Source organism: Perca fluviatilis, chromosome 12 (genome assembly GCF_010015445.1).
Source record: "Perca fluviatilis chromosome 12, GENO_Pfluv_1.0, whole genome shotgun sequence".
Lineage (NCBI taxonomy): Eukaryota > Metazoa > Chordata > Actinopteri > Perciformes > Percidae > Perca > Perca fluviatilis.
The window spans coordinates 14,902,294-14,917,433 of record NC_053123.1 but is presented as its reverse complement, the minus strand read 5'-3'; the positions used below and the strand labels follow the sequence as shown (position 1 = coordinate 14,917,433).

At 40.1% G+C, this 15,140-nt stretch overlaps 1 protein-coding gene across 2 annotated transcripts in view; it reads left to right on the top strand.

Moving 5' to 3' along the window:
• LOC120570445 (neuroligin-4, X-linked-like) overlaps positions 1-14,078 on the top strand; it is a 17,294-nt gene extending 3,216 nt beyond the window's left edge. Inside the window, exons 2-8 of one of the 2 annotated variants that reach the window (XM_039818796.1) lie at positions 725-877; positions 3,708-3,893; positions 4,486-4,936; positions 5,718-5,931; positions 6,433-6,557; positions 9,643-10,252; positions 11,923-14,078. In XM_039818796.1, the coding sequence (XP_039674730.1) occupies positions 725-877; positions 3,708-3,893; positions 4,486-4,936; positions 5,718-5,931; positions 6,433-6,557; positions 9,643-10,252; positions 11,923-12,330 (2,147 nt within the window). In that variant the 3' untranslated portion in view covers positions 12,331-14,078. The remainder of the gene's footprint in view (positions 1-724; positions 878-3,707; positions 3,894-4,485; positions 4,937-5,717; positions 5,932-6,432; positions 6,558-9,642; positions 10,253-11,922) is intronic. The other variant, XM_039818795.1, reaches the window with a different exon arrangement.
• The last annotated feature ends 1,062 nt before the right edge of the window (positions 14,079-15,140 follow it).

Below are 15,140 nucleotides of genomic sequence, written 5' to 3'. Positions count from 1 at the left end.
CACTTAATATGCAGACACCTGCGTCTGTTGCCAAGGGGTTTACGCCTTTACTTGTGGAGGAAAGTGGGAAGGACACAGACTTACTCATGCATACATATCGGTTCATACACATGCATGTGCCCCTGCACGCACGCACGCACGCATGCACGCACACACACAATGCTCACATCATGGCAAGCATGAACACTTCCAAACCCTTTCAATTTATTTCCACCTGCTGAGAAATGAAAGTAGGGAGATATAAAGCATATTGAGGCAAGGGAGCCACCGCCTGTTCCTGCTTTTGTAGGTATAAACCCACCGAGTGATTAAAGGCTGAGATACATACAAATGGTGGACAGTGGTCAGACACAGACACACACACACGCACGCACACACGCACGCACGCACACACACACACACACACACACACACACACACACACACACACACACACACACACACACACACACACACACACACACACACACACACACACACACACACACACACACAGTTGGTATGGACATTTATTCAAACAACAGACAGAATGGAGGCAGAAGGAAGGTGGGTGGATCTGTGCCTACACTCACGCACATTATATATAGCACTGGCATGATGTCACCTTGAACACTGGATAGAACACAGCATCAGGCCATTTGTTGTTGCAAATATGTATTTATCAATCTATTGATCAATCTATTAATCTATCTATCTATCTTCGGTCTTTCTCTGTGTTTCCCAGACATCCATGAGGAGGGGGGTCAGCGGCCAGTGATGGTCTACGTCCACGGGGGCTCGTACACAGAAGGCACTGGCAACATGATGGATGGCAGCGTGCTGGCAAGCTACGGAAACGTCATTGTCATAACCCTCAACTATCGCCTAGGAGTACTGGGTAAAATTATATATCTTTTATACCTAATATAACTCTATGAAATTTGCTGAACACTCCCAGTACTTTATGGTAATATGACTGTTAGTACTGGTGTAGCTGCATTTTAAAATAAATCCCTGTGTCCCCAGCCTGTTAGCATCACTGTTAAAGCATACCTATGGATTCTATATTACAATACATTTTAATCCTATTGAGTTATTCAACAATAGAGATACCCATATCTTGACAACCAATGCATATACTAATATTAATGGGTATACTGATAATATCACTGCACCTACTGTATAGTAATTTACTTTACACATTGGGGACTAGGCTAAAGGTCCGTGAATGGATAATAATTGGGAATGCAATTAACTCATCTCTGTTGCATTTATGTAAATTTGGGATTTAGTAGTTTTTTCTTTTTTAATAAGTTACCAAAGAGCAAACTGTATTGATTAATGTTCACGTATGAGTAAGTAATGTTTTCATATAAAACCACAGTCAATGTTGTTATTTTAATCCAGTTTTATTTTAGTTTTGCAATGGGTTCTCAGGTTTTTACTGGGTGACGTATTTATTAGTAAAGAGCGTATTGATGCAATGGAAATGATATTTCTTTTAACTAAGGATTAACACACCATTGTTTCTCCATTTGAATTTTACAGTTTCTGTACATTGGCATTGTATTTACCATCTGGATTGTTTAATCCTTCAGTGAGCTATGAAATGTGAAAACCAAATTGCTTTTTTTCTTTTTAGTGAAAACATGTTCAGTAGGGGTGTCCCTAGTGGAAATAAGCCCCCTGAAGCCAATTTTTTCCACTACTTGCATTGACTAAAATCTGATCCTTTTTACCTCCATGACTCTCTGACTCATTGCTCTCTGAACAGGGAAAATCTGATTCTCTGTGGTTTTTCTAATTTGAGACAGCACTATGCAAAGCACTGGCTGAATAAATAGAATATCTTAGAATCCTGGCATTTAGTCTTTTTGCGGCTGTAATTATAAAAATTACAAAGCCAGAGCAGGGCCACAGAAGGGTCAAAAAGATGCTTTAAAGGCATCATTTACTGTATTACACTGAGTATAGAGTAGTTTGTGTGAGCACAGCATGCCTTCATATTGATTAAGTCAGATGTGCAAGCTGCATATCATTATGGGTTAAATCATGCCCTCACTCTCATTACGAGTTGCTCACAATTTACTGTAAATATTCATATGAAGAGATTAATTAAAATGTGCCAGCAGGTTAATAAGACATGTGCATATAGTACGTTTCAATTTAGCCTATTCAGCAATATTGAAAATGATTTAACCCAAATGCCATTATCTCTTTAATCTACTTGATTCTGTGGATGTATGTTACATAAAGTGACATGATAAAACATATATTTGAATAAGGCCTTTGATAAATTGTATATAGATGCATCAATCAAAATGTACTTACTATAAGAGACAAAAGTAAATGAATAATTCTTATGGCATTTGGCTGCTCTTTCTCTTAATTATTTAGTGCACTTTTGAGTTTCCTACCTTTTTATGCAGTTTCAGCATATTTTATAGATCACGTGTACACACAAAACATTTTAATACTGTATGACAGATATGAAGACCCCTTCCCCTTTAATTAGACTGAGAAGGTTTTTGAAAATGGAGCAGAGACTGGGTTGGGTTGAATACATGTTAAAAGGAAAAACATTCAACAAAATAAATATTGATTTGAGTTTATTAGATCTTGTCTTTTCTGTATTTTATAAGCTTTCAAGGCTTTGGTTAGATATGATTTTATGTGATGACATAAATCTGCATCTGCGTTGTGGTTGACAAGTAATTCTGACCTTGGGGATAAAACTAGTCGATATAGCTGTTATCACCATATTAAGCTTTTTGTCTTCATCTCCATCCTCTGTGTTTACACCACCTCCAATCTGATCATCACCATCATCATCATGAGTAGCAGTGTTTTCCTCTTCCTCTTCTTCTTCTTCTTCTTCCTCCTCATCATTGTCATCATAAGTTGGATACATGAGGTGAGCCCGTATATGCAAAGTAGTGTACAGTTATGCACGTGACTATTTTTTGCTAATTCACTGTAATCTGCTGGAATTTGTGCATTTTTCTATATAAATGTAGATAACATAATTAAATTTAAACATATGAAAGCCCTTATAGTATATATGAAGGCATTCTCAAACTGTTATTGTGATCATATTAATATGATATTCTTATAATGACCATTTTGCATGAGAGAAATTTCTAACAAATTGCACCTAAGTGTTAAAATGTATTATTTTAACAGCGTCGCCTTTCTTGCTCATTATACTCTTACAGTATGTGTTCATGGCCAGCTTGAGGTTCAGAGAAATTAGCTTCTGCAGTAATGAGATATACTGTCGTGGAGTGGGTCATTAGGATCCTTTTGTTTACTTAACACCGTCAGCAGTGAAGGGAACAAGGGATAGCTGCATTTGTGTAAATTTATGTACGTGTGTGTGTAGGTGGATTTTCACTACATGAATATGGATGCACCTTGTTGATTTAATCCAATGTCGAGGAATTGTAGGGAAGGCACATCATTTTTCATTCATTTATTCTTTTTAAATGTATAATAAACAAGACTCATGCATAATTGATATAAACGGTGGGGATGCCACGATGTGGGAATCACCTTCCTGTGTGTTTCTGTGTGTTTGGTTATTGTAAGATGACTTTCTAAAAAGTCAGCAGGAAAAAGCTTTTGTGATCGATTCATTATTAATACATAGTTTACTCAAAGGGCATTTTTAGTATTTAGTACTATATGTTCTATATGTAATAACAACATCTTCCTCTGTCTGCCTGTAGGATTTCTCAGTACAGGTGACCAGGCAGCAAAAGGGAACTACGGCTTGCTGGATCAGATCCAGGCTTTGCGCTGGGTGAAGGAGAACATTGCAGCCTTCGGAGGAGACCCAAGCAGGGTCACTGTGTTTGGATCCGGGGCTGGGGCCTCGTGTGTCAGCCTGCTCACCTTGTCTCACTACTCTGAGGGTAAGGAAGAATCATGTACAAAAACCCTGCTTACTTTGTGTGTTTTATTAATTTATACAGCAAAGCTGTGGAAAGGTTTATGCACTTTGAAATGCATAGAGAGTATAGGCAGATAGACAGTTGGGCACATATGATGGGTGGCAGGTAGGTGGATGGGTGCTGTGAAAGCTATGACACTTATGGTTATGACATCTTTCATGGTCTCCAGTAGACCAATACAGCTTTCAGTTACTGGTATAAATGCCTGAATAAGCCTTCAAATTCTCTGAATAATACAGGCAGCCTGTGACTCATACAGATTAGCTGAGAGCTGTATTATTTTAAACTGTTAACCCTTACCTACTTGAACCTGACGTTCTACCCATGGCCTGTCAACCTTTTGAATAATGCATGTCTCTCAATTCAGTGTTTGCTGTGGCAATGCTAGTTTTGCATCTGTTTATGCATGCAAATATATTGTGTAACCCTCCAAGTGTGCAAACATATGGATTCATTCATGCATGTGCGTCCATAAATGTAAACATATGTGCGCCTTAGTTTATATGCTTTGTACACCCATATTTGTATTTATGTGTGTTCATGTGTATCTCAGACCTGTTCCATAGAGCTATCATCCAGAGCGGTAGTGCTTTAGCCAGTTGGGCTGTCAACTACCAGCCCAGCAAGTACGCCCGTCAGCTTGGTGAGAGGGTGGGCTGCGGCATCGATGACAGCACTCAACTGGTCGCCTGCCTTCAGGGCCGGAGTTACCGCGAACTTGTGGAGCAGAGCATAACGCCGGCCAAATATCACACAGCTTTTGCCCCGGTGATTGATGGTGATGTTATACCTGATGACCCCCAGATTCTGATGGAGCAGGGAGAGTTTCTGAACTACGACGTGATGCTGGGGGTTAATCAGGGCGAGGGCGTGAAGTTTGTAGAGGGCATTGTGGACTCAGAAGACGGTGTCACGGCTGAGGACTTTGACTTTGCAGTGTCAGACTTTGTGGATAGTTTGTATGGATACCCAGAAGGCCGAGATACATTGAGAGAGAGCATAAGGTGAGTAAGTCTGTAAATGTCTGATTTTTTAAAGGAATAGTTTGACTTTTTGGGAAATACGCTCGATCGTTTGCCCAGAGTTATATGAGAACATTGATGCCACTCTAATGTCTGTTTGTTACATATGAAGCAACAGTCAGGAGATGGTTATCTTAGCGTAGCATAAAGATTGAAACAGCTACCCTAACTCTGTCAAAGGGTGACAGAATCTACCTACCAGCTCACTAAATAACATGCTATATCTCGTTACTTTAAACAAAAAACAAAAGTGTGAAATTGACAATCTTTGGTTTTACGGGGGGTTATATGCCGGACTATTTCTTGGCTGGGAGTAGGGACATCCTTGAATCTTGTCTTCACTGCGACTTTGCCAGGCAATCAGCAGAGACCAAGAATGCACATTACTTCCAATGTGCCTTACTTAATCATACCAAATCTTGCTAATTATAATAATTTAAACTTTAGACAGAGCCACGCTAGTTTCCTCTGGTTTCCTGTGTTTATGCTAAGTTAAACTAACCCTCTGCTGGTGGTAGTTTCATATTTAGTGTACGGACATGAGAGTGGTATTTATCTTCATCCATCTCTTGGCAAGAAAGCGATTAAGTGTATTTCCGCAAATGTCAAACTATTCCTTCAATGGATGTTTGAATACGCACATGCACGCTTTGACTATCAGGTGTTTTCGTAAATTTGCATGCACAAGTGTAATATACTTATTAACAGTAAAATAGTTGTTAATAGAGTGGTTGACAGCTAATTGGAAATGTATACACTAAAGGTTCATGTACACGGACTGGGCGGACCGGGACAATGCAGAAACTCGGCGGAAGACTCTGGTAGCGCTATTCACAGACCACCAATGGGTGGCGCCAGCAATCGCCACAGCTGACCTCCACGCTCAGTATGGATCCCCCACATACTTCTACTCCTTTTACCACCACTGCCAGAGTGACGCCACGCCGCCCTGGGCTGACTCTGCCCATGGTGACGAGGTAAGCTGATGCCACAGTGTTGTGTTGCTTTACCAAGATAACATTAGTGACAGTTGTAGTAGTAGTGTTTGTAAGTGGTGGCACAAAACATGATATTAGATATCAAGAAAAGGAGTAAAGATCAGACATTTTGGTTTGGGTACTTCAGGCCGAGGCAAAAATGAAAGATTTTTTATTCTTGCAATAAATCAGGAGCTCTTAGTTTAGATTAAACGTGAAGTGCTGCTTTTATTTGTTCAAAGTGCTTAATACGTGGAATCAAGCAATCCCCTATAGCCTGAAATATTTTAAATGTTCATGGAGTTTATTTTCCTGCAGGTCTGATTTCAAAGCTGCTGTATATATACCACTGTGATGATTATATTTGTATTCACTGTGATTTTATATAGTTGTGGCTGCTGTCAAGAGAATGAATGTAATCTGTTGGTTCCTACAGTATCTTAAAATGTGTGTGTGTGTGTGTGTGTGTGTGTGTGTGTGTGTGTGTGTGTGTGTGTGTAGGTGCCCTACGTGTTCGGTGTGCCCATGGTGGGACCCACTGATTTGTTCAACTGTAACTTCTCCAAGAACGATGTGATGCTGAGCGCTGTTGTAATGACTTACTGGACCAACTTTGCCAAGACTGGGTGAGCCATTAAAATGTACACTGATGTGAGACGTTGATTTCAGTTGGAAGATCCCCCTTTTGCCTGACTATACTATATACAAAAGGTCAAGACAAAGCAAAGCCCAGCTTCAGCATGATTCAGCTCTTTATTTCTGCCTTCTTAGACACAGAAATCCATTTCTAATTTATCAATATTTAATCCCCACCCACATGTAGAAACAAATGAAAGCCAGGCCAATAAATCACATTTTTTAAAACGTGAAAGAAAATGCACAGCTGTCAGTAAGAAATCAGCCTTTTATCTTCGACCCTCAGCAGAGACAAGGTTCTGGCAACACAGTGTGTTGTTGCTGTAACTGTGGACAGCTCACTCTCAATTTTACAGGAACAAATCACCTCCAAGCTCGAAGTAAGACAGCCAAGACTCAAGTCTGTAGTGTCATCAAGAAAACAGCATAGTGCCTTTTTTTTTGTGGAAGTTTTCTGTATGTTTAATTTGTTGGACTGATTGATAGTTAACATGAACATGTTAATATCATGTAGTTATCTGACAGGGTTCACAAAGAAAGAGGACAATTAAAGACAAGGAACAAGAAAAAAAAGGTTTTGCTTAGCAAATGTATTTCCTACAAATGATGTTCATATTGCATGGGAAAAATGCCTGGGCGCCAATTTGTAGGACTTGTGAGCAGTAGACAGATTAGCCTGAAGCCATTTCTCTGTCAAGATAAGTAACATTTTAATAGCATGGAAGAAGAAAATGTTTTTCAGAAATATAAGTTTTGGAATGGAAGTTTAAACTGAGAGAACATTTAGTGATGCATTAGAGGAGAACGCTGGAGTTTTAGTTCAACAAAAATAACGAGGTCACAGGCAAAGGATATGTTATTATTAAGGATATGTCTTTTCATTCAAAAGTTCTTTGACGTATGACAAAAAAGTGCTTTAGATACAATTATGAAAGCAGAAAATTGAGGGTGCTCACAGGTTCTCTGTCATGTCATAATCTTGACAAGGGTTCTCTTCTGTTCTGTTCTGTTCTGTTCTGTTCTGTTCTGTTCTGTTCTCTTCTCTTCTCTTCTCTTCTCTTCTCTCTTTCTGCACCCTCATTCATCCATTAATGGTCAAAACTGGTGAGACAGAGAGCTTATTCAATACTTTAAATCAAAATTAAGATCATCTGCCAGTGGCTAAAAGAGCTTCTAGAGATCCAATTTATAAAATTGAAACTGAAATGATCTGCCACTAGCTAAGAATACTACAGTTGTTTAACCCAACAGTCCACACTGATAAGAGTACTTTTTATCTCTCCACTCTGACATGATATACAAGATAAAAGTAATTGTTGAGGATGGACCCTCTTTCTACAGTGCTGAAAGTGAGTAATTACCGGTAATTAATCCAATCGAGGCTCACTCCACTGAGACCTCTTCAGATTTACAGAGACATCTGTAGTCTAGACCTTGATCAAAATCACCATAGAGCCTCGCACAACATACAGAATTAGGACAGTGCTCTTATTTATTTGTCTTTAACGCGGGTGCATTTAGGCAATCACAGTGTATCAAGTTGTTGTTACAGCAAGCTGCAAGCAGCAGAGCAAAATCACCAACGAGGGTTGTTAAGATTTCAGTGTACACTTCAATTATCAATGGGGAACTTTCTCTGAAGTAAGATTTCAACCAGTTGAGAATGCCTCAAATGATGGAACTCACTTAACAGGGAGGATATGATGCTCCCTGATGTATATTTTGTAAGCCTCTGTGTGGGCGTATAAATGTGTTTGTGTGCCGGTAGGTCTTTACACTAGCTGCCTTTTTCTGCTGTTCATAAGGTGTTGATTGACAAGTGAGCACATAGCGTGTAACTGGCAAGTCTGTGAAGATGTGCTACTCTTTCATTTACGTCATTTTTGCTGCTGACACAAACAAGTCGGTAAATTGTCAAATAAGTGCCTGTCTGTATGTGTCAGAGAGGTGATTTTTCAGTATCTCGTCACTATACAACACACACATTCATCTTTAATAAAGATATCTGTCCGTTTATAGAGAGGAAAATATCCACATACAGTTCCAACTGCAGGAGATTGAACTGTGCATTAAAGGTCCAGTGTGTAACATGTTTAGTTGTTCATTATAAAACTCTGTGTTGCCCGTTCACAAACTTTACATTTGCATTCGCATGAACTGGGGTAGACGCTACATATTCATGCGCCATCTTGAAATACGTTAGCCGGTAAGGGACATACAGGACATACTGCTCCGCCTTTTGCGTTTTCGCTGTCACATGATAAACTCACAGGTGCTGCTAATGCCGCTAATGGGTATCGTAGCTTCCCGGCCCCGGCAAGTTTGAAGAAGGAAACATGGAAGACCACACGTATTCAAAATCCAAATTTCAGGAACAGGAGTCTTCTTCTTCGCCCAGAAAAAGAAAAAGGATATTGAAAAGAGCAAGAGACCGGCAAATATTTGTTGCCACTGGTTTGTCTTTTGTTACTTTGATATTGATTTAGAAAGATGTATGCAAGCACTGGTGAAACTATTGGATAGCATGAGAGAAACTCATACTCTCCAGAGGAAGGCAGCCAGCTGAGAAAAAGTCTTCAGCAGCTTTTTTGGGAAAACTGAAAAGCATGAAATATTGGTATTTATGGTAGAACATTGAATCATTTCACTAAAATTCCAATTTTAAAATATGACCATTGTATGTAATTACATGGGTGGAAACTTTGTATTCTCTGTTGCATTTAATTATGGTTTATTTAATCCTATGTCTATCATGGAGTGGTCTAGCTGTTAGGTTGAACTATTATTTTGGTGATTTGATTTAGAATTTTACATGGTGTTAAATAATCTGACAAATACTTTACTATTGCTGAGTTATGTAATTGTTTTTATCATAATATTTCTTTGTTCTTTTTGTGTATGATTACAGTGATTTGTAGAAAAACAGGTTCAGAGGGGATACAAGCAATGTCTTGCTTAACACAAATGATAAATTCTTTCTTTTATTACCAATAACTTATGAAAACAAAAAAACTTACATAACCACCAACCCATCTGGATATGATTAAATAACTCATCGTGTTTCATACTTTCCAGAGACCCAAACCAGCCGGTTCCTCAAGATACCAAGTTCATCCACACTAAACCTAACCGTTTTGAAGAAGTGGCCTGGTCTAAGTACACCCCTAAAGAGCAGCTGTACCTCCACATTGGCCTGAAGCCGCGTGTCAGAGACCACTACCGTGCCACCAAAATCTCCTTCTGGCTCCAGCTGGTCCCTCACTTGCATCATGTCAACGAGCTCCTCCAATCAGTGTCCTCCTTCACCCATAGTCCCTCTCCACAGGATGACACTCCTTATTCTTACACCAAGCGTCTAGCCAAAGGTTGGCCGCCTAGTAGTACACGTCACCCAGGTTCACAAGCAGGTACTCCACAGCCGCCAGAGTCTGCTTTAGGCCAAGGTGGAGGGGAAGACGGGGTCCGTGTCCCTAATGAGGACTACTCAACTGAACTCTCAGTGACGATTGCGGTGGGAGCGTCACTGTTATTTCTTAACATCCTTGCGTTCGCGGCCTTGCTGTACAAGAAAGACAAGAGGCGTCTGGAGCATCGTCGGCCACGTCCACTTCCTCCCCCGAGACGAGACATCACACCTGCAGATGTTGCGGCCCACCTGCAGGGGGAGGGACTGATGTCTTTACAGGTAAGTCATGTGTTCTTTTATATTCACTGTGCTTGTGTGTTCCACAACTGAGGCCAATGTGTGGAGTGTCTGTATGCTTCTGTAGTCACATCATTTAAAAGTAATATTAAAATTAATAACACTTATTGTTAATAATTGCTCATATTATTATAAGTTTAAGAAATATCAAACCAGTTGAGGTTCTGTGCATGTTACTGAATGAACTCCTTTCTTGCCAGTGAAGAAGCTGCCAGTTGAGCACTTGCACACTGCAAAACACAGCCTGTCATCAGCAGACATTATCAGTTTGAGATGTGTGTGTTTGTGTGTGTGTATCTGTGAGTATTTTTTGATGCGTGTGCATGTGTGAGCTAGGTCCAATTGCCTGAATTGCTTCCAATTGCCTCCAATTCATCCACCAACTATTTGGCTTCTTTTAAGCTCAGTGGCTCTGATATCTCACACAGTCAGTGCTAAATGTCAAATTTCTTATGAAGCTGACAAATACTGTTAATTGGCCATTCAACTCCAGTAATGTAGCTCAACATTGTAGCTGCTTTTGTAATTGTGTTATGAAATATCATTGTGTGGTGATTTTAGCTTTTTGGGCACCACCAGTAGACCTGACGTGACACTGTATGCTTGTGTTAAACATGATTCTTCTGAAAAACATGCTGACCTTGCAGAGGCTAGACATCACCTAGAAATTATTCAAAATGAGTCAGGAGTGGTTTAGATGATGATGACAAATAGCAGTGATACAGTTTGATTTGTTTGACTGCCAGATGCTTGATCTGAAACAAATCTAACTGGAGTTACCCTCAACTAACTATGATAATTTAGACTCTTGATAGATAATTTCACAAATGTTAATGAGTCATGGTAGTAATTTTTGAGAAATTAAGGTTTACAGAGAGTTATGTTTAGGGATGCATGTTTCTGCTTGATTGACAGATATCTAAGCCAATGACACTAACACAGATAGTGTTTTTTTTAACAGTTTTACATACATTTTCAGACAACCCAAATTAAAATGATGTCTATGTTACATTTATATGTACTGTAGGGCTTAAGTATTATAAATATGTATTACATATTGTGAATATATGATCATTTCATATTATTTTGAGTAAATGGTATTTAAAAATGAGGAGTTGTTTTACATGTGAAGTGTTTTGTCTGATGAAATGTGTAACAGTGGAATACAGTTTTTTTTTTTTTTACATTTGCCATATCATGATATATATTGACATTAAAAATGTCAATAACATTGTGATATATGGCAATATTGCCAAGCCATAATAACATGGGATTAAATTAGAGCTTAACTAATTAGTTGAGTTATTGAAAATGAATCAACGAACATTTTTATGGTTCCAGCTTCTCAATTGTGAGAATTTGCTGCTTTTTTGTTCGTTTTATATGATCACTGTAAATGTAACATCTTTGGGGGTTGGTTGGACATTAGGAATATGTAATGTGCATTTTTCACTATTTTTTTTTTTTACATTTTATGTGTTATAGAAAAGAGTTAAAGAAACAATTTGGTAGCTTAATCAATAATGAAAATGATATTGTTAGTGGCATCCATAGACTTCATTATTTTAGCTTCTTTCCCTTTCTGTCTCTGTGTGTCCCTTTGCTTTAACTCCTTATCTGACCATTTACTTATCCACCATCCAACCTTTTAGGTGAAACAGCTAGAGTGTGATGCGGCATCGGCAGACGAGAGGAACAACACTCACCACCATCACACTCTGGATACGCTGGACGCCCTGGACGGCATGGACACCCAGGACATCTACAGCACACTGGACACCGTGCGCCTTACCTGCCCGCCAGACTACACCCTCACCCTGCGCCGCTCGCCTGACGACGTCCCCCTCATGACCTCTCTGACCCCAGGATCACTGCCTGTGACTCCTGGATCACACCCTGTTACCCCGGCAACGCCGATGACCCCCATGACGCCTGGATCAGTGGTGGGGATGAGGATGGGCCATCCGCACCAGGGATACACACACCATAGCCCATATAGTAATACACACTTGCCACACACACACATCTCCACGCACACACACTCCACCACGCGTGTATAACCGCAGCAAGATTCTTGCACACACAGGGACATGATTACAACACAAACATACTAAAACACACACACACACACACACACACACACACACACACACACACACACACACACACACACACACACACACACACACACACACACACACACACACACACACACACACACACAGAGAACAAAGGACTTAAATACCTCTACTAATTACCCTGCAGGATTGTTACAGATGGAGTGACAGAAAGACATTTTCAGTAACAGGATGAAAAGACAGACAGCTGTGTGTTGCACGTTGGGGAATTGAAGACAAACTGGATCCCTGGAGGTGCAGTTCTATGCATCATTCGCTCATAACCTTGAACAAGATGAGCCAAGACATCCAACAAATGTCTCCCTGCTTTGGATATTAAAACTTATGCTTTTTCTACACCTGAGGAGGAAGAGGAGGAGCGCTGTGGCAAAAGGGTCAGTTATGGATCAGTTTACATCTCCTACTGTACCTGTGCTGCACAGTGAAGCAGTGCTGAGACTGAGCAGATGCAGAACTGAGCTAAGAAGTACTACACACACAGACTGCTGATGTCAACTTGAACAACCTGTGAAATGTGAATGTAGCATTTTTTTTTCATTAAAAGATCAAAGGTCCTATCTGCCAAGGATCAAACTAAGCTGAGGAGAATATAACAACATTTCAGCAAAGAGATGGATGTAAAGACAGGCAGAGAGGAAGAGGGGATTAAAAAAACATCATTAGCTGAAGGAAAAGCTGGTCAGATGGTGTGAAAGAGATTAAGATTTTATTGCGAGGGATTTAACAGTTGTGAGAGCGAGAAAGACAAAGTGAGATAGAGTGATATGGAAAACACAGGAAAGTGTGCCAAGAGAAAGAAATTAGCTTCAGAAGATGAAAGGGCCTCTGAAGTGTTGTCAGACTTACTGAAGAATCACTTTAACCAGCTATGTGTTAAACTCTTGTAAATAGACTGAAAAGATACAGATTATATAATATGATTTATAGCATTTACCTGCTCTTGCATTCAAACATGACTTATTTAACCACATTATTGCTTTCATTTCATATATTACTATATTATTGTATAGGTGTCCTGAAGCAAGGCTGGTTGTCTTTCTATCTCACCCACTGTAGTATGTACACAGTACCTTTATTTAAAGGATATATTTGCTATGCACAGTCATTTCAATAATTCTTAACTGTGTAAACATCTCGATACCTGTATAGTAGCTGAAGAATAGGACATTTTCACACCATCCTGTCTAGTTGTTTGACCATCGGATGATGAGCTAGTACTGTGTAGATAATGCAAAATTGGTTTGATGATTGAGCACCAGCCAAAAACCATGACCCTTAACCCTTTAATCCTAATCCCTTCCCGTTCTCCTTTCCCCCCTTGTTCCTAACATTTCTCTTAAAGGCCTTACACTTAATTGCTAATAAACCCAACCTTGATTAATGTGTTTGCAGACAGACAGGTGGTGATGATTCAGGGGGTCCCACGTCATAGCGTGTCCCAAAAATACAAATAATGCTTTCTCGTATTTGTCTGTACATTTCACACCTTACCAGGGGCCCCAGTATTTCTTGAAGCCAGCTTGAACTACCTAATGCTGACTGAAACTAGCAATGTTGCCTGGTTGACACCAGACCCACTCTCAGTTGTAACTGAGAGTGGGTCTGGGGAATGTTCATTCACAGCTCATTTCCAAAGGGGGCGTCACCAACGGACGCCGCTCAAATGCCTCTGGGCACAATTGGATAGTTCTCCAACCAATCAGACCAATGATCCGGGTGACGTAGCAGCGACACCGGCATCAACCATTGACATATATAAACTGGACCAACAGACCCCGTTGCTCTGGACGGAGACCAGTGAAGGATATTAGAAGCACTTTTCCGGTGAGCGCTGAGCGTTACAGCGCAGCCTCCAACTGACAGAGACAACGTAAATGTGACGTGAGCAACCTGTCTGAAAGTTGTAAGTCCTCTGGTAGCTGTGCCAAGAGAAATCTCAATCATTCCCAATCTTACAGAGACAGAGAACGTAGGTATATGTAAGGAGATAACATGGGCACAGGCTAATTATTATAACTAAAATGCTAGTTAACATCAGTAATTAAAAATAACCAGCTAATGTAAGTCCAAACTGCCTGCGAGCTTCTCCTGTACTATATGGTAATTCCTCTACTATGCGACAGTAAGTCGCTTGGTTATGACACAATCGTTAGCCTATTTTTACAAAAACGTCTGCTACAGAGCCATAACGTGAGGTACAAGGTAATGGAGCCTTTTATACATTGTCGTGTTTCTTTAGAAATGAACAATGGACAAATAGAGTCTTTAAACGCTTCAGATGTAAAGTTATTCACTGTCAAAGTGACATCAAAATGAATGGCAGTCAATGGAATGCTAACGGCGGGTGATCACTTGTTAGCATCGAAATGGCGCCATAGCAGCTACGCATTCCAGACGCTCGCTTACCCCCTTGGCATCAACAGGTTGCTGCGCTTCGGTAGCATGGATGTATTAAGAGTGTCGGTACACGATCCGTTCTGCCTGCATTATCCGTTCTGCACATGCGCAAAATGTTCGCGCATGCGCTGTTGTACGAGGATTTACGACACTGCACGATCTGTTCCACGCTTCCGGTTGACAGCCAAGCTAATGTTAGTTTAGCTAACAGCTAATTCGGCTAACCGCTAGCTGAGACAGCATGTAATAACTTTAAAAGACCCTCAAAATAAAACTTGAAAATAAACGTTAACATATATAACAGCTGTTACGTCAGTTCTACTTTACTTGTGCTC